Raw genomic sequence first — 18,263 nt, forward strand, 5'->3', positions numbered from 1 at the left:
TACCAGTATTCTGCCTTGATTTCACCAGAGTGCTTGAGCTCGGGCAGCATTTCAAGAAACTGCAGGGACATCTTCCTGTGTGAATACAGTAAAATAATTCCAATCATGAGCTTGTTTACCAGGATCAAGCAGCTGTATGCAAGCTAGTTATTATTGTGACCAATAAATGTGGACACCTTTTGTGGTCAGGAATGTCATCATTGCACAGTCGGATAGGTGTCATATGAAGTTATGATGAATCAAGGCATACACTTTTTAAATCCCATGGATGTTTTTTGTTTTATTTTTTTTGCCGTGGACTTTGGCCAACATTTACAATCATGTTGGAAGAACACCGTTGTGATACTTTGCATAACTCGGTACCAGCAGAGGTGGGGTATTATAGCATTAGATGATAATGCTCCTCCTCATACACACTGGTATAACACTATCTGTATGAAATCTCAGTTTGTTGAAGGCTTGGAATGATACAGGATGATCCAAAACCATTCTCATGTTATTTCGGAATGGATAGAGTGTCTGAATTTGGTGGGTTTATCACCTTGGAAACAAACGGGTAACCCTTTGAAAGTTTATTGCGATGAAAATAACTTGATATTAGCTAATCATATTTCTGTAATATTGTGTGCCTTTATTTTATCAAACGGTTACACATCTATCTTGAATTAAAGTTTCACAAGGAAGCGGGTCTATATTTTGGGGGTATTTTACACATTTTATCTTCACTCATCACAGAACTAGCTTCTGGCCAGGGGTGTGCACTCTCTGGTCTGCAATGGTTATGAGGAAGGTCATTGATATAAAACACTGTTTGTAACTTCAGACAACAACTATGAAGTACAGAAGCTATACTTAAAGGCCCGTTTGGATTCCAGAAACGAAACGTTACAACATTAAATCAGAATACTATATAAAATAAAAAATAAAAAAAGAGTTTGTAAGACACAGTAAAGTGTTGTCAAGTTCGTATGTAGACACATACATACATTTCCCAACAAAACCAATGCTAATTAACTTTCTATGGTCATGTATTCTCAAATTAGGCTATTTACGACTAACATTATCTGCTGTTACATAAGCAACTGTAACGATTAACTAAACGTTTGTGTCCATTTATGGCCTAGAGGTACAAAAAGGAAACTGTAAATCATGCACAACACATAAAAGCAATAATGCCGCCTGACATCTTTAACAATGATGCATGTTATTTTCATTATTCCCAGAAATAACCACACACTCGCTCACTGTTAACAGCATCAACAATTTACAAATACGGATTACAGCCATGCAATTTCAAAATATGTATTTGAAAATAACGCACAATTCTGAGTCAATGATTTGTCAATGACGGGGGGACCTAGGAATTATGACATGATGACATACTTATTTCAATAACAACAACAAACAACCAACCCCCAACTCACCTTCATCGCAGCAGCTATTATTGCAACAACGCACGGGTATCGGCGATGACTTGATTTTAGAGAGTAGACTGACAGCGAATGCCAAATATATTTAATATCTAAATTTCTTGTTAGAGCTGTTTAAAAATATTTGAGTATTAAGCTATGCAGTCTTGTTGTTCTGCCTAAATGTAAGCGGAAGTGACGTTTTTATATTAAAATTGACTTCAGGCTGTGTTTACAAATTATATCCGCAAGAGGGCATCTGCTCTTTATTTTCGTGACTAGTTGCACTTGTAAACACAGTTCACAGTTTTATATTAGCCTTTCCACATTTGTAAAGATTGCAAGTTTCTGATTGCTAATACATTTCGATTAACTTTATTTAGACCTGAAAAGGAAATCATATTAACTATAATACCAACCCCCACTGCCCCACCACCTCCTCTGTCCAGTTATACATCTGTCACCTTATTAAACCAGTGAGGGTATGTGTAAAAAAAAAGTTCAAATAAATAAATAAATAAATAAATAAATAAATAAATAAATAAATAAATAAATAGGTTCGAACTGTACATTTGCAGTCATGTTGTACATTACCAAGCTTTTCCCTTCTTTTTAGTAGGCATTTTATATGCTTTACCATTCTTCCACCAAGCATACTTACATATGATTTATCATTGTTGCCTGTGCTGTCATTAAGTTATTACAGTACTCTTCTGCACTTTGCTGTGCTTTTACCATGGTATACAGGTTCTGCAAGTGAACTGCTGACAAACTGAAAGCCATTGTGTCTGTACTTTCCATCCACCTAAACCTACTGCAGTTGTCTATTATTTTCTATGACGATGTGACTATCAGGAAGCTAGTGTTTATATCAGCAATACATCGATTTACTGGAGACGTTTTAATATCTAGATTGTATGTATTTGTTGTTTGAGATGTTTGCATTTATTGTGTATGTTGTTCTGGCCCTGGACCCACTAATAACACCTATTTGTTGCTAGGCTTTTAGCTCTCTCGTTATCTATTGGTTTGATTTACTGAACTGTAAACTGCAATTGCTGTAACCTGATATGTTGTGGGTCAGATTTCCATGGATAAAATGACTTGGTTACAAGTAAACACCGGCTTTCGAAATAACTTATTCCACATTACCTGACAGTAAAACTTGGATGTTTGTGTTTTTCAGGATCAGTGCTGGGCATAACAAATACACTCTGGCAATGGATTGTTTGTAAAAAAAAAAAAAAAAAAAAAAAAAAAAAAAAAGAAAAAGAAAAAGTAAGTCTTTTCTTATGTCATTATAAAGATGGGTGTGTAATGATGTTTAATAGTTTTAGTTTTATGGTCATAAACATTATTGTGGCCAGTGTCACTTAACCACAAACAATCTGGCTGTTCAGTGAACAAAGTAATTGCTAAATAATTGCAGCTAGGGAGGATTAACATAATGTACATAGATATGTTTTACTGAAGTAGAAATTGCTTCTTAAACATTGTGTTTCGTGTGGGGTCTTGTTGATTAAAGTATAGTATAATTGAATTAGAATAAAACATACTTAATAACCCTGTGGTTCCCCAGTGCTTCTTTTTTCATTTTTTTTAAATATACTGTTGTATGACATTTTAACAAATGACACGACATAAACCATATCCATGGTAGCCAAAATCAACATTACACAAATGAATGAAGTGGGTGGATAATTCATACTTAATTCAGTTAATTAGGAGAAGCTTGACCACTGTTTTCTATTAAGAAAGAATCTACAATGTATTCAAAGTTGACATAAATCCATCCGCCTCTATCTAAAAGACGGAACAAAGCATGGGATACAAAATTTAATTAGCTCTCTTTAGTAATGCATATACACGTCTGTACAATATAGCCTACAGTATATATCGTTTTTTTTTTTCCTTCTGGGCCACAAAAAAAGCAATGCGCTTCTATCTGTACATCAGTTTTAAAAATGTTTCTAAAATGGTTCAAAGACCAACGTTCTTTACTAATACAGGATTTGCAACCAGTCTATTGACTTTAATTAAATGCACCAGTAAACGTTACACGGATCACAAACAACGTGTGATGTGTAATTTTGTTATATCGCACAAACACGCTAACTCCATGATGTTTTGTGTTTTCCAGCCATGCTAATTTGGTTAACATGGCAGCACATGACCGGGTTGCCCCCAGTTATTATTCCTTTGGTTTGCCTGAGCTCCAAGAGGTAACTGGACAGATAATCGTCAACCACAAGAGAGTAAAGCATAAGAACTTGTAAGTAAAAGAAACATGTTAGCTATTTGTTTGCGAAGGGTTGTTGTAGGCAGACGGGGCATTAAGTACAGTACATGTATATTATACGATCAAATGAACTCCTGTATTGCTGATTCTACTGTTAGGAGCATTTTACATCTGTTTCTGCAATTCCTAGAGACTGTAGAAATGGGTTACGCAGTAAGAATGTAGCTCGTGAATATTAAGGAATTCTATTTTAAGAACACAACGTGATCGTTAAAGGCTGTGGATATATTGGGTTGGGGTTTAATATTGTATTGTACCTACTATTAATGTTGTTGTTTTGTACTTAAATTGGAAATAATATAAATGTATAATATGTAGCAGTTATTGACATTTGAATTACCAGAAATGTACTTGGATATACATCTGGAAATGCTATATTTGATATTCAACCTGAAGTAATTTTATTTTTGTAAATTACAGGTCCTTGAACCCAACACCCTATCATTACTCTTCAACCTACATTCGAACTACACCACAGGCGCCACAAATACATTATTTAAAGGTAAGTGAGATGTAGTCAGATCAGGACAACTGTAACTACAATCTGGAGATTTTAATCTTACTTCAGACTGTGGTTTATAGGCGGCATTTAATCTATATATAACCCCTTACCTCAAGGTAATTCGGGTTAAAGGCTCGAGGCTTTTCTACTGCGTCTAAGTGTGGCGTTTGAGAATTTGCCTTAGAGATTCCAAGCTAGAAAAATAATTTGATTTAAAGAGGTATGACTGCAGCTTTACGAAGGCAATCCTCTTATATCAGGCTTTGTATTAAAGCATACACAACAGGCTGGGACAATAACATTAATTACATTCTATTGTTCTAACTCAGTGTTTGAGCTCCCAGAATGAGCGACTTGATTTAATTCAATGCATTGTAAAGCCCAAAAGATAGTACTTGTGACTACTTACTATGATTACTTACCAAACATACAATTTCAATGCAATAATAATAATAATAATAATAATAATAATAATAATAATAATAATAATAATAATAATAACCTGGATTCTTGTTTCACAGGTATGGCAGGGGTATGGAGGGAATATTTATTTTGAGCCTCTAAGGGTTTTTAAAGTGGGGTTTCACCTCCCTCCAGAGAGACTTGCTAAATCAACTGTGAAAAAAAGTGATGAAAAGTCAGCCAGAAGAAATGGATTTCAGGTGCAGAAATTTCAGCTATTTACAGACTGATAATTCTTCTGTGTGTGTGTGTGTGTGTGTGTGTGTGTGTGTGTGTGTGTGTGTGTGTGTGTGTGTGTGTTTGTTTGTTTGAGAATAAGAAAAACAAATATGATTGAACATTTCTGAAGTGACTAATGAAACCATTAAGGGGGGATTGTGTTACAAGAGTGGAAAAAAACACAACTGCAATTTATTCCGAGGACCATTAAGGTGTTTATATCTGGTTTTGTTATTATTATTAAAAAAATAATAATACAAAACATATTTGACCTTACTTTACACATGTTCACAGTACAGAGTGTAAACTCACATGTGTTGCCTGCAATCTGCAAATAACCATGCATTAAAACTATACATTATTAATATGGACACAATAAAGAAAGTGGGTCATTGCTTACATTTTAACATAGGTGATTTGAAAGCGATCTATTCTAAACATAAAGGTTTACAGGCAAAAACATATTTGTGTTTTGTTAAAATTCCTTGGACAACGTATTTTAGGGTGTTTTATAACTAGCACTTTATTATTATTTATTTCTTAGCAGACACCCTTATCCAGGGCGACTTACAATTGTTACAAGATATCACATTATACCATATTTCACATTATACAGATATCACATTATTTTTACATACAATTACCCATTTATACAGTTGGGTTTTTACTGGAGCAATCTAGGTAAAGTACCTTGCTCAAGGGTACAACAGCAGTGTCCCCCACTGGGGATTGAACCCACAACCCTCTGGTCAAGAGTCCAGAGCCCTAACCACTACTCCACACTGCTGCCCTAATAATATAAAATACCTATGTACTTTTCCTTGTTATGTTACAATGACCAGGAGATACCATCTTCAAGTTCTTCAAGCAAATTTCCTCGTCTTCTTGGTTCAGTAAGACAACTTTCCATCATCTCGGAGAGAAAACCATTTCTTTCAGCAGGCAAGCCCAAACTGTCCGATGACTTCACCTGGATCACCAGCAACACCTATAGCAGTAGAAGAGCAGCCTTCTGAAGATGTCTCAGAGTTTAACTAGAATCAGCTGCTCCCTTATCATGCCCCATCCCTGTGCCAGTATTTGAATAACATGTTCGCAACATAATCTTACTTAAAAAAAAAAAAAAAAAAGTTTATGGATACAGTCTTCTCAACTTATGTTAGTTAATTCACAATGACGTTTTATTACAGACACTTTGTTATAAGTGTTCTTAACATTGTTTACATGAAAGTTCATCTGAAAACTGATTGAAATGTATTTTCATATATATTTTTAAAAATAATAATACGATAATAACAGCAAAAAACAAACAAACAACAGTATCAATAAATGTTTCATTAATGTTTACCTGCTTCATTGTTTTACTGTATTTTGCTTCCCATTGTGTTTTGGTGCTACTACACAGATACTTCAGATATTAATCTATAGCCCAAATATACTATCATGTTGTGAATTCGTGCTGGCAAGGGATTCTGGGTCATCCCTTAATGAGTCTATAAATATACGTCTTCAACCTAATTATCTATATAAGCTTGGTTTATGTGAGTTGGTAAACAACCTTCGAGACTCGAAACACAATCTTAACACATCGCTTATTGCATCTCTGCGTCTGTTCTCTCAGTGCAGTTCAGTACCAAGGACAGAGAAAGAGCGCGATGGGACAGTCGCAGTATCACACTTCACGCATGGAAGAAGAGGTCGATGTAGCTGACCTACAGGAAATGTACAAAAAGTTTGTGGTAGAATGTCCAAGCGGGGCGTTGTTTTTGCACGAGTTTAAACATTTTTTTGGAATCGATGCGAGCGGGGAAGCGGCTGACTATGCGGAAAGCATGTTCAGAGCGTTTGATAAAAATGGGGTGAGAATTTTATATATATATATATATATATATATATATATATATATGTACTATAAATGTGTTTGAATAGATTTAGAATATTTTTGTTAAAAAGAAAATTCAACACATATATTTGCTGTTTGGCCCATTCATTGTGATCTTTATCTTATACGTTTACGTTATTGCTTTGTTTTTAAATCAGGGTTAGGTCGATTGAGTTGAGCACTGTAAACTTGCTCTTTGTAGATGTTATCGAACTTTTGTGTCAGAATAGACTACACATTGATTTTTCAGCGATTTATTTAATATTTCCTTTTTTCAATGCAGGATAACACCATCGATTTTTTGGAATATGTAGCCGCATTGAATCTCGTATTGAGAGGGAAACTTGAACATAAACTGAGATGGTCGTTCAAAGTCTATGATAAAGATGGCAATGGATGCGTGGACAAGGCAGAACTACTGGAAATAATCGAGGTAAAGATATTGCTATGAATAAGAGCAATGAAACAATGGCCACTACGGGCACAGTTTTGCGGGGAACAGGTGGTTACACAGGTTTACCAATTGTCTTTGGAGAATCAACATGAGTCTGGCAGGCTTTAAGCTTTTTAAGTTTTAAAAAGTCACTTTTATGTGATGACTGAAACAGAAAAAAATACAACGTGAACCTACAGAACGAAAGAACATGTTGTTTAAGATAACTGGTATGTCAATTCGCACAACAAATTGTTTTAGGACACGCACTTGACACTACACTTTGTGAATTAGGTTCACAGTGTTTATACTTATAACTTAATAAATTATGACCTGCTTTTAATATCCATACCATGTGTTCTATTATGGTTAACCATGGTTTTATCAGTGCTTTACCATACTTATATGTAATATACCATACCTACCTAGGCCCTATTCACAAAGCTTTAACCTATGAGATTTCAAGGCAGTTTGTATTCAAATCTATGTGATATTCATGAAACATTTCTAGACTATCGTTCAAAAAGCCAGCACAAATTTAGGGCAGTTTTTTAAATCATCAAATCAGACTCTGTAAATAAACTGAATATATCATATTTGTATTTTGTGGATTTAAGTTCACCTTTATATATATATATATAGTGGAAAATAGAAATGCCGGTGCTACAAAGATGCCTCAATCAATTCCAACACACACAAGGTGCTTCGTCCCAGGACAAAAAATTGAAAGAAAAAATACTTCCTATAATGTTTCCACCACTGAAGAGTGAAGACGACAACTCTCGCTTAATGATAAACTTATATATATATAGTTGTTTTCTTACAGGCTATTTATAACCTGAAAAAGGACACCAGCCGCTATCCGGAAGCCCAGCTCCTTACACCAGAAGAAGTCTGCGAAAGAATTTTCCAGCTGGTGGATGCAAATGGAGATGGTAAATGTGCCTTATTTCACACAATTACATTCTTAAACTGCAATAAGAACGTCGCTAAATAGCATTTCATTAATTATCTTTTAGGAACACTTTCACTTGATGAATTCGTCAAAGGGGCACAGAAAGACAAGTGGGTGATGAAGATGCTGCAGTTGGACATGCATCCCTGTGGCTGGGTTATTGAACAACGAAGAAAGAGTGCAATGTTCTGATGCCTAAATCAAGGACACATGCAGTTAGATTTCTTGTTTTCAAAAGACTTACAAAAGCATGTGGGTATTTTCTTACATAAGAAATGACTGGAGAAACTTTACATAACAAACAATTTTATATCTGTCCAATGACTTCTTTGTAATGCTATCTGAGGGGAAAATGTTTTAAAAGGAGATGCATAATTTGATAGACAAATAATCAATAACTTGCACATCATGATCTATAGTGTTAGAGCGACATCTCTAGATAAAGATAGGTTATAGGACCTGCTGTTGCATTTATCCTAACCTCTAACCTGCTTTTGCATTTGTCCTGACCTCTACTTGTTTGGGCTAATAATGGGTATATCTCTTCTAAATTTGATGAAACTCACATATGGTGACTTTACATTTCACAGTAAATGCAGAAGATTTGTTCAAAGGTATACAATGGCTCAGGACTCATTTTAAAATTCTATCCCACACACTGAAGATACGCACACAAATCACTTTTTCTAATGCACTAATTCAGTGTTTGGTTAGGGGTATCTATTTTACCCTGAATAGTTATCTGAATAGTTCCATTTAAAGGTTTATTTATTTTTTTGCTTATTAACATGTTTGTCCAAATATTTTATATATAAATAAAGTCTGTTTGCTTTTCTTGTTTTGTACTGTTTAACAAATGCAAGAGAAACCCTATAATGAGGATGCAATAATGAGTCTTTTACAAAGAGTAATACTTGAGAACTGTGTTCATTAGCTAGCTGCATTGAAGACAGTAGCAGCAGAAACCTAATTGGTTTGTAGCAGTTAAACACTTACACGTTCACAAGCTGCATCCTTACCCATGTTGGCAGTGTTTGATGGAAACCCCCTTTCTGCAATGCATACAGATGGTGACATGTTGTTTGAATTGCTCTGTCTATAACTATAGCATTTATGTATGGGTGTCTTTCAAGGTAAAGTGCTCTGAAATTCATTGATGTGAATTACCATATGTATTAAATATGATAAGTAGATTAGATAGAAATCTGTAATCCCTGTAACCTTTCACTTATACTAATTAATAGGTATTAATATGTGACAGCTAAGCTTTCTTTTTTAAACAATCCTGGAAACAACAGAAATCTTCTTTTCACTGTTTATTTTTTTGTTTGTTTGTTTACTGTAAGCAGTTGAACTGGACTGTTGGTGTTTTATATGTCTGCTGTTTAGTTTAGTTTTCTTAAGACATGCGTTTTACAACATGTATCCATATTTTCTGTTCACTGTCCTGCATTTTAAAAAACTTTTTTTTTTAAGAAACTAAGTCAAGTAGACAAACGTTTGGCTAGTTCCTTTATCTCAGTTCCACACTTGCTACTTTATTAGTATTAGTTTAAGCTTATGGATGAATATTGTGCCATTTTATGAGAGCCACAGTTTTATTTGGCATTACAGTGTTTTCTCACACAACTCCCTTGTATGGTAAACATACTTGGGACTAGCCTGTCAGAAAACTCTTAACATACATATAGAGTAGTCCTATCATGGATATGTGTAAAGTATTATATAGTATTTGTTATACTAAATACTATATCTTTGAAGACTATGTTGTATATGCAGGAGCAAAATATATCTCATATAGTTTATCTAATATACATCAGGGACAATATATATATATTTATATATTTATTAGGGCACTAAGGGGTGGATGTACTAAAGTGTTGTGGCTGTCGCAATAGTCGTAAACCAGTTGCATATGAGTCTGAAGTCTCGGGTGAAATGTACTAAACAAGCGCAATGCTGTTAGCAACTTTTTAGGGAATGCTTTGCGGCAGCAGTATTTCTTTGCGGTTCAACCTTAGATGAATATGTAATTATGGGCGTTCCTGCATACATTCGCAAAATGGGGGTGGAGATAATGCAAATTAGGGTTCACAAATATTATAATGAGATGCACTAAAGCTGCAGACAATAGCACCACTTACAATTTCATCAATTTGTTCAGAACTTTTGAAAGCACGTTTTAAACAGCCACAATTGTTGCTGGCATTTCCCAATTGCTTTTTCTTGTGCTAAAGTCAGGGTGTACTTGCAAGCCTTGAAAACAAATTTCAATTTCATTTCTGGTTTTCCCAGCATGTTGGGAGCAATAGACTGCACACATGTGCCACTAACCCCTCCAGCTCATTCTGAGCATCTGTATAGGGCCATGATCTACTGTATGTTAATTGTCTAGGCTACTAAGTAGGCCAAGTTAAAAATAATAATAATTAAAAAAAAAAAAAACAACCTAAAATCATTTAGTTTCAATTTAAAATAATCTTTTATTCGCATTGTACACCAATGTGTTAAATTCAGCAGCATGATTTATTTTGTGTTACCAGTAGGCTAAAGTACAAATAAAGTGCGCTAGGTATTCATTTGATTTTACTACTGTACTGTATACTGTATAGGCCTACTGTACAGATTTATATTTTTACATAATGTAATATGTAGCTTACCCAAAACACATTAGTGTTATTTCAGCGCAACGATTTATATTTAAAATACATTGAGAACTATAAACGTATGTGTGTGCGATTTGATTGCATTGTTTTTAAACCCGACGCCTCTTATTTCAGACAAACATGTCCGGTTTAGCGAGGGGCTACTGTATGATTATGAAAAGCTTTTTGGCGTGAAGGTTGGGACCCCACTATATAATCTGATGGGATTAAACTGGCTTTAATTTATATATATATATATATATATATATATATATATATATATATATATATATATATATATATATATATATATATATATAAATTAAAGGTCAATTTGAATAATCTCAATATGTTTTCCTTTTATTGTAGCCCCATATTCAACAATCGATATATAAAACATAAAAAAAACTGTTTTAGTACATCTACCCCTAAGTGTTTTGTGCACAACAGAGATCAATGAAAAATAGGAAGCAATCAATAGGTTACACAACTAATATCTTTGGATTTAGGGCAGATGGTAAACCTTTGTGATGAATCCTTTACGACAAGACTACTGCTGTGGATCTTCTGGAGGTCATTTACAAAAAGGGTATTGTTTTTGGATTAGGATAAGTAAAATTAGGTCTAAAAATACACTCCTGATCAATGGAAGTGGCCATTTAAAGCCATTGCAGAAGGAGACCTCAAGGCATTTCAAGATTGGAACTACCTCAGTACCAGAATCCAATATAAAATACATAGCACTTTTTCTTCCAAGTCTCAGGAAAATCTACTAAAGAGGAAATCCACAGTAAGAGGATGGGACAATTTCAAAGCTCTGGGAAGCAAGACATTGATGTCGCAGACCTCCAGGAGATGTACAAAAAATTTGTTGTGCAATGTCCAAGTGGAGCTTTGTATTTGCACGAGTTTAAAGGATTCTGCAGAGTTCTGGACACCTCTGAAGAGTCCTTATATATGGACAACATATTCAAAACTTTTGATAAGAATGGGGTAAGAGTAGTTTTATTGCAGACAACATGTCCGTTAGATGAAGTCTGCAAATACAATTCTTTTTAATCGTGAGCATGCTAAATCAACCTGTTATAATAACACCGTACTGCATCGATTGTTGAATATGGAGTTACAATAAAAATAAAACATATTACCTTTAAATACATTAACATATTTTATTTTGTTTTGTCCTTTAGGACAATGTCATAGACTTTCTGGAGTACGTAGCAGCTTTAAATCTTGTACTAAGAGGAAAACTTGAACATAAACTGAAATGGTCTTTCAAGGTGTACGATAAGGATGGCAACGGATGTCTTGACAAAGAGGAACTGAGGGAAATTATAGAGGTAATTAGATAATTTCATTAAAACTAGAATTGTTATAATGCAGAATTATGCAATCAAGCGTGTTACGTTGCAATAAGCAAACGTAGTGGCATAGTCATTTAGTATAGTGATGTTATTAGGTTTTACTTGTTTATAACTACAGTATAAATGTATACTGATATGGCAATATTAGGTTTTACTTGTTTATAACTACAGTATAAATGTATACTGATATGGCAGCAATAATATTGCACACAAATACAATCAACAGATTTTGTATTAGATAACATGGAGAATGTAACTTAATATTTAATATATTTTTTTTTTTGGTATTTACTTTCTGGTTGATTACAGGTTATTTATAACATCAAGACAGGCAGCAAACTGGATCATGAAACTCAATTACTTACACCCGATGAAGTCTGTGACAGAATTTTCAGGATAGTTGATGTCAGTGGAGACGGTATGGCTGACGATGGCCTAGATTAAATCAACATTTTATTTATAGTTAGCATTAAAATAAAAGAAAGAACGAAATCATAGTATGGTTTTTTTAATGTTTTTTTTAATTTGTATTTATTTGTTTGCATGCTTCAGTACAACTTTCCCTGGAAGAATTCATTGAGGGTGCTCAGAAGGATGGATGGGTTATGAAGATGCTAACCTTAGACATCAATCCCACTGGATGGGTTATTGAACAAAGAAGGAAGTGTTCACCAATCTAAAGAGCAAGCATTATATGTACAGTAGCACAGCATTCTGCAATTCAACAACTGAAAACGTATCCCCTGTTGCTGTGTGAAGTTGACAGATGTGAACAGAACGAATCAATACACACACTACATACGTCCTGTATGGCACGTGTGATTTTATGTATTTAAAAAACATTTTATTAAAAATGTATCTTTTAAAAGTTTAATAAATATTTTCTTTTCTTTTTTTTAAGTTTCATTATTTAATAAATTGTATTGGACTGCTATTGTCAAGAACCTACCCCATATCTTAAAAATGACACAAAAACAGGAACAGAAAAGGCATTTGGACATCATGGTATACAATTTGCAATATTTCTCTGGTGTTTACTGACACTATTTGAACTGCAGGAACACTATATTTAATTTACAGACTCGCTATTGTGCGATTATGTGTTTGGAATGCTGTTAATATTGACACAAGACTGGGTAAAGGCATATTTTGGGATAAAAGTATCCTGGAGCCTGTTTTACAAAACCTTTAATCTGGATAACAGTGATCCGGATTTTGTAATCCTATATTTTTTGTGATCGAGATTACTTTGATCTGGATCGTTTTGATCCGTTTTTTCAGAAAATGTCACTGCTGGATTACATTTAACCAGATTACAAGTAATTATAATTACGAAATCAGTTAAAAAAAAAAAAAAAAAGTAATTTCGATCATAAAATATAGGATTACAAAATCCGGATCACTGTTAATCAGATTTAAAAAATTGAAAAACCGGCCCCTGTTTAATCTGGCTACAGGTATTTTATAAGCACGTCGAGCCACTCCCCTGACGTCTTGACGTTCAACCTTGCCCATGCGTGTTTCGTCAGCGCGTTTCTCCGCTGTTTGTCCACCTGACCAAAATGGCTGTCGGGTGAAAGGATAATTGTTCTCTGAATACCTAAAAATGTTAAACATGAAAATAAAATATGAATGAAATCGCATTTGCAGATTGATGTTCTTGTGAAGTTCTTATATAACATCATAGTGGTCGAGATATAATCAGGTAGGACAACTGGTTAAGATGTTTGCAGTATTATGTTTACGAGGCTGAGCACGCCACAGTAACACAGTCTAAAAAGACGTAAAGCTACATAAATAAACAATGTTCAGTATTTGCATTTAAAAATATGAATACATTTATTTTATTGATTGGTTTTAATTGTTGCATTAGTTTGAAATTGAGTATTTATTTATTTATTGTTGACAAGTGTAAATATAGACCGTGTTTGCACATAAAGTATTATCGTGTCTGACTACAAGTTTAAATGTCAGGTACTTTTAGTGTATTTGATTTAAGTTTAGTTATCTATTTACATTTGAGAACGCGTACATTGTATGCTTAGAAAAGATACTGGTACATCTGGATTCACCTTGGCTTGACAGACTAGTATGTTTTGGATTTAAAAAAAAAAAAAAATCTTCAATTTTAAAAAAGCTTTTTTTAAATTTTTTAATGGTGGGCGGGGGTAACTGTACTACAGTGTTTCGTATCGGAGGAATAATCATAATATGTAACTTGATGTAGGGAAAGCGACAGATCGAGGTTGGGTATGGACAACGGGAACACAAATGAAAATATTAGGCCTACAGTTTATGTTCGAGTAAATACAACAGCATAGATCCTGTAACCGTATTGTAGTCTTGATCATACAGTACGTTTGTCCCCAAGGCCTAGCTTGAGCAGGTCGGGAGAGTTCTGGAATATGTTAATATTTAAAATTCATATCCTAGGAAATATTCCACAGTATAATTTAAGTGGAAACCATTCGCTGTTTAATTGGATGACTTGCATGTATATTCAAACCTGTTGAATATACATGACATACCAGCTTTGCTGTGAGATTTGCAAATGTTTGAATGATTCAAGTCTTTAGTTATTCACCCACTGTGTGTATTTGATGTGGCTTGTGTCCTGGGTTCTGTACAGGCTAGACTAGAGGTTTTCTTGTCACTGAAGTATTGGTCACTGTTCACATGGGTAGAGTTAGTTGTCTTAATGTGTAACTCATTTATGTGGATTTTAGGAGCCCAGTTAATACCATGTGGAAGTGGTATTCGGGAGACGAGTCAGGCCCTGCCCAAGGTGTAAGTACTTGTATTTCTGATGAAAAACAGTGGTCATTTGTGATAGATTTGGAAGATATGGTCTATTCAAGCAGATGTATAATTGCATGTGAGTTAGACCTTCTTATTTCATAAAGCTATTTTTTCCCCACTTTAATGTAACCCATATGATTGCATGCCATTGGTCTATTATTGTTGCAACAATGGTAATTTCTGTGTTAACATTGATATTTGTTAAATCTTGGTGTACATGTACTGTATCGCTACACTCATTGTTCATAAATATAATATCTGTGTATTAAATACATTGGGTCTTAGCTGCAGTTGTTTTCTGTTGGTCAGTGTCCTACTTGTTATGCTAATTCTCAGGCTCCAGACTCCCAGGAAGGGATGAACCACAAGTCAATGGCTGATGCATCTGAACAGCTGGCACAGACAGAACAACTAGTCGTGCAGCTGAAAGAACTGATCCGGGAAAAAGATAATATCCTCCGTACCAAAGATGAACAGATTAAGGTACTAAATACAAAGTTGTTTACAGTTTTTCTGCTGGAGGCAACATTCTTTTAACCATTTCATTACATTTTCTGCAAATGAATACAAATATACCTCCAGGAACCTTAAATTGAAATGCTGTGATACAATCAGGATTCATCTAATGAAAGTTGTAGTGGTTTTGTTTTAAGTTGAGATGTGAAGGGTTGTTTTATTTATTTTTTTGTAGATGGAAAAAGAAGCATGTGAAGCCAAACTTTCTAAAGTAAAACTCCAAAATAAAGCCAAAGTCAACTCATTAAATTCTCAACTAGAAGAACTAAAGAAACAGCTGACACCATCAGGAACAAAAGAAGAAAGGGCAGGTCTGAAGAAGGTGGTCTTTTTATTATTTTTCTAACTTGTTACAAAAAGATCTATTCAAGACAGAAGGAGACTATCCTATTACATTGACCACCAATGTGATCCTTATTCTATTTTTAAAATGAATAAATAGATGCACACATTTTGTTACAAGTATGCAAGAGCTACAGTACTCAAACAGCAAGTTTCCTGGTTCAGACCTTCCTTTGCAACATTTTCTGAAATGTCTTCTTCATTTGCAGTATTTTCTTTCTTCAACAAGTAATATGCATGCAAAAAGAACTTAGTGGTTTCTGGTTTTGGGGTGATTGTTCACATTCAAGAACTAGCATCATGCAGTATTGTTTTGTAGGAGATGTTGCATTACAGTATCTAAGCCAAGATAAAGACACAAAGAACAGCATTTTAGAAATTCTTATGGCAATACCTTTGATAACCTCCAAGCTTGCCTGTGTATAAGGCACTGTAGGACTGAATGTTAGCATAATTTGAAGATTTTACTGTTTGTTTGTTGAATTAAAAATGCAAAATGCTTTCAAAAGATTTAAACCTAAGCTCCCGGAAACCTCTCAGTAAATACTTACTAAATATTGTTTTGTGGGGTTGAACAATTTTGCTGTAGGCAACTGGAGATGGGAATCAGGAGCATGCAGCAGCAAGCCGTGGAAAAATACTATTGCTGAAGAAGAAAGTGGAAGAACTGGAAACCCAACTTTCTCAATATAAAGCAGAGTTGAAAAACAAGGTAACTCTCAAATACATTGTGGGCTGCCTTAAACCCTGTATGCCAGGGCTTTTCAATCTTTTTTTTGAAACTGTACCCCTTCTGTCTGGAGTTTTCAGCTCAAGTACCCCTTTAAAATTTTCACTCGACTGAATGGTACCACAGTTGCAAAATAAAATGCAGAATATTCTGATTAACACATTGATTTTTTCCCCCCGTTTATTTAACATACAATTTGTCACAACAGTTTGGGACTGATAAACTGCTGTTTTAGGGCAGAATACCAAACAGTAGGCTTAATTCTTAAAACTTTTAATTACATGTCTTTGGATGCACAGAATTAAGACAGTATTTGGAAACACTTGTATTTGCTTTCTATTCAGCAAAGTTATTATAAATAATACAAAATAGTCTGCACTGTAAATGTTATCACGTTAAATGTCTGCCATTTAAAAACTCAACTAACATTGATCAACTTTTTTATTCAAGTCAACATAAATTATCCAAAGGGATTCGGTATAACTCTGTCGCCTTGCACTTTCTGTACTGCTGTCCTTCGTTATTCTTTTGCAAGAAATGTGTCCATTTCAACCAGCCGCTTGCTGTTACAAAAATGCATCCATACTTCACCCACATCAGAGTGGAAATCGAAATCCCGCATGCGTACAGGTAGAAAGTTCGGATGTGATAGATTCTGTGTTTTGTTTTTTATCTGTGGTTCACTTTGAGCTGCTAAACAAAAATTAAACATTGATGCACAATGGTTTAGAGATACAGTATATATATATATATCATAATCAATTTAAGTTCAAGAATTGTTTTCTTTTACTTTCATTTCTTTGTGCATTTCTGAGTCATCCTGCGTACCCCCTATGACCCTTAGAAGTACCCCGAGTTGAAAACCGCTGCTGTATTCAATTGATAAACAAACACATGAATAAATCAGCAATGGCTCATTACACTATCTAGACCAAGATAAAGAACCAGTAATTACAGTAATAATAAAGGTTCCAATTCACTTAACCCTTGACATATAGGTAATAAATCATTTTTATTTTCCTACAGAATGCAGAGATTGAAACTCAGAGACAGCGTGGGTTTGAGATAGATGCCATGCTTGCAGAGAAAGATAAGAAACTTTCTGAAAAAGAGGCTTACATCATTGACCTCCAACTGATAGCTTCAGGAGAGAACCCTGCTAGAGCGTTGTCTACACATGCAGAAGCGCCAAAGGTGATTTCCCGTGTAAAATAAGTTTTAGTAGACCATTTCTTTTGACCTGTATATGTGGCATACAGCATTGTTCATGCTTGCAGTAATATTATAACATACAGATATGGACAGGTTTATAAAGACAGAATTGGAACTAACTTTTCCTCCCTCCTCTATTGGGAATTTGTATTTGAAAGCATTAACCAAAACCTTTTTTTTTCTACTTGAGTCATTTCTTAGTCTTAGATTTCTTGATCAAGTGTTAAGAGACTTTCTTTTTTTGTTCTACAGGTTCAGCTGACAGAGAAAGAAATTCCATTGCAAGACCTTCAAATGCTTGTCAAGAATCTTACGAAGAAAGTGGAGGAAAGTGAGGAGAAATACAGCCTTCTAAAGGAACAGTCAGAAAGTCTGAAGGAACTTCTTGTTACGGAAAAGAAACAGTTTGAGGGGAAAGAAAATATGTACAAGGAAAATGTATGTTTTTATTTTTAATGCTTCTCTCTGAGTTTTGTGTTTAAGATTTGAGTTTG

General features: G+C 34.4%; 4 protein-coding genes across 8 annotated transcripts in view; 3 read left to right on the top strand and 1 right to left on the bottom strand.

Moving 5' to 3' along the window:
• Positions 1-1,612, bottom strand: part of LOC117432366 (transmembrane protein 263) — a 46,136-nt gene extending 44,524 nt beyond the window's left edge. Inside the window, exon 1 of the mRNA XM_034054174.3 lies at positions 1,425-1,612. Within this exon, the coding sequence (XP_033910065.1) occupies positions 1,425-1,430 (6 nt within the window). The 5' untranslated portion in view covers positions 1,431-1,612. The remainder of the gene's footprint in view (positions 1-1,424) is intronic.
• A 922-nt stretch (positions 1,613-2,534) lies between these two features.
• Positions 2,535-8,995, top strand: LOC117432427 (guanylyl cyclase-activating protein 2-like). 3 transcript variants are annotated; one of them, XM_059002504.1, is made up of 7 exons: positions 3,550-3,681; positions 4,129-4,210; positions 4,732-4,872; positions 5,734-6,750; positions 7,057-7,206; positions 8,033-8,141; positions 8,226-8,995. In XM_059002504.1, the coding sequence occupies exons 4-7, from the start codon at positions 6,547-6,549 to the stop codon at positions 8,351-8,353; spliced, it is 591 nt and encodes a 196-aa protein (XP_058858487.1). In that variant the 5' UTR covers positions 3,550-3,681; positions 4,129-4,210; positions 4,732-4,872; positions 5,734-6,546; the 3' UTR covers positions 8,354-8,995. The 3 variants fall into 3 exon arrangements, with proteins under 3 accessions (XP_058858488.1, XP_058858487.1, XP_033910246.2); XM_034054355.3 differs by lacking the exon at positions 4,732-4,872; XM_059002505.1 differs by lacking the exons at positions 7,057-7,206; positions 8,033-8,141; positions 8,226-8,995 and adding an exon at positions 2,535-2,687 and having other exon boundaries at positions 5,734-6,542.
• A 2,148-nt stretch (positions 8,996-11,143) lies between these two features.
• LOC117432013 (guanylyl cyclase-activating protein 2-like) lies at positions 11,144-13,557 on the top strand. The gene is made up of 4 exons (XM_034053384.2): positions 11,144-11,799; positions 11,997-12,146; positions 12,480-12,588; positions 12,723-13,557. The coding sequence occupies exons 1-4, from the start codon at positions 11,605-11,607 to the stop codon at positions 12,848-12,850; spliced, it is 582 nt and encodes a 193-aa protein (XP_033909275.2). The 5' UTR covers positions 11,144-11,604; the 3' UTR covers positions 12,851-13,557.
• Positions 13,558-13,710: 153 nt separating this feature from the next.
• LOC117432432 (golgin subfamily B member 1-like) overlaps positions 13,711-18,263 on the top strand; it is a 30,436-nt gene continuing 25,883 nt past the window's right edge. For all 3 annotated transcript variants that reach the window (XM_034054362.3, XM_059002223.1, XM_059002222.1), the window contains exons 1-7: positions 13,711-13,875; positions 14,897-14,957; positions 15,306-15,452; positions 15,661-15,807; positions 16,417-16,539; positions 17,584-17,751; positions 18,022-18,207. In XM_034054362.3, coding sequence (XP_033910253.3) covers positions 14,913-14,957; positions 15,306-15,452; positions 15,661-15,807; positions 16,417-16,539; positions 17,584-17,751; positions 18,022-18,207 — 816 coding nt within the window. In that variant the 5' untranslated portion in view covers positions 13,711-13,875; positions 14,897-14,912. The remainder of the gene's footprint in view (positions 13,876-14,896; positions 14,958-15,305; positions 15,453-15,660; positions 15,808-16,416; positions 16,540-17,583; positions 17,752-18,021; positions 18,208-18,263) is intronic.

Source organism: Acipenser ruthenus, chromosome 27 (assembly GCF_902713425.1).
Source record: "Acipenser ruthenus chromosome 27, fAciRut3.2 maternal haplotype, whole genome shotgun sequence".
Lineage (NCBI taxonomy): Eukaryota > Metazoa > Chordata > Actinopteri > Acipenseriformes > Acipenseridae > Acipenser > Acipenser ruthenus.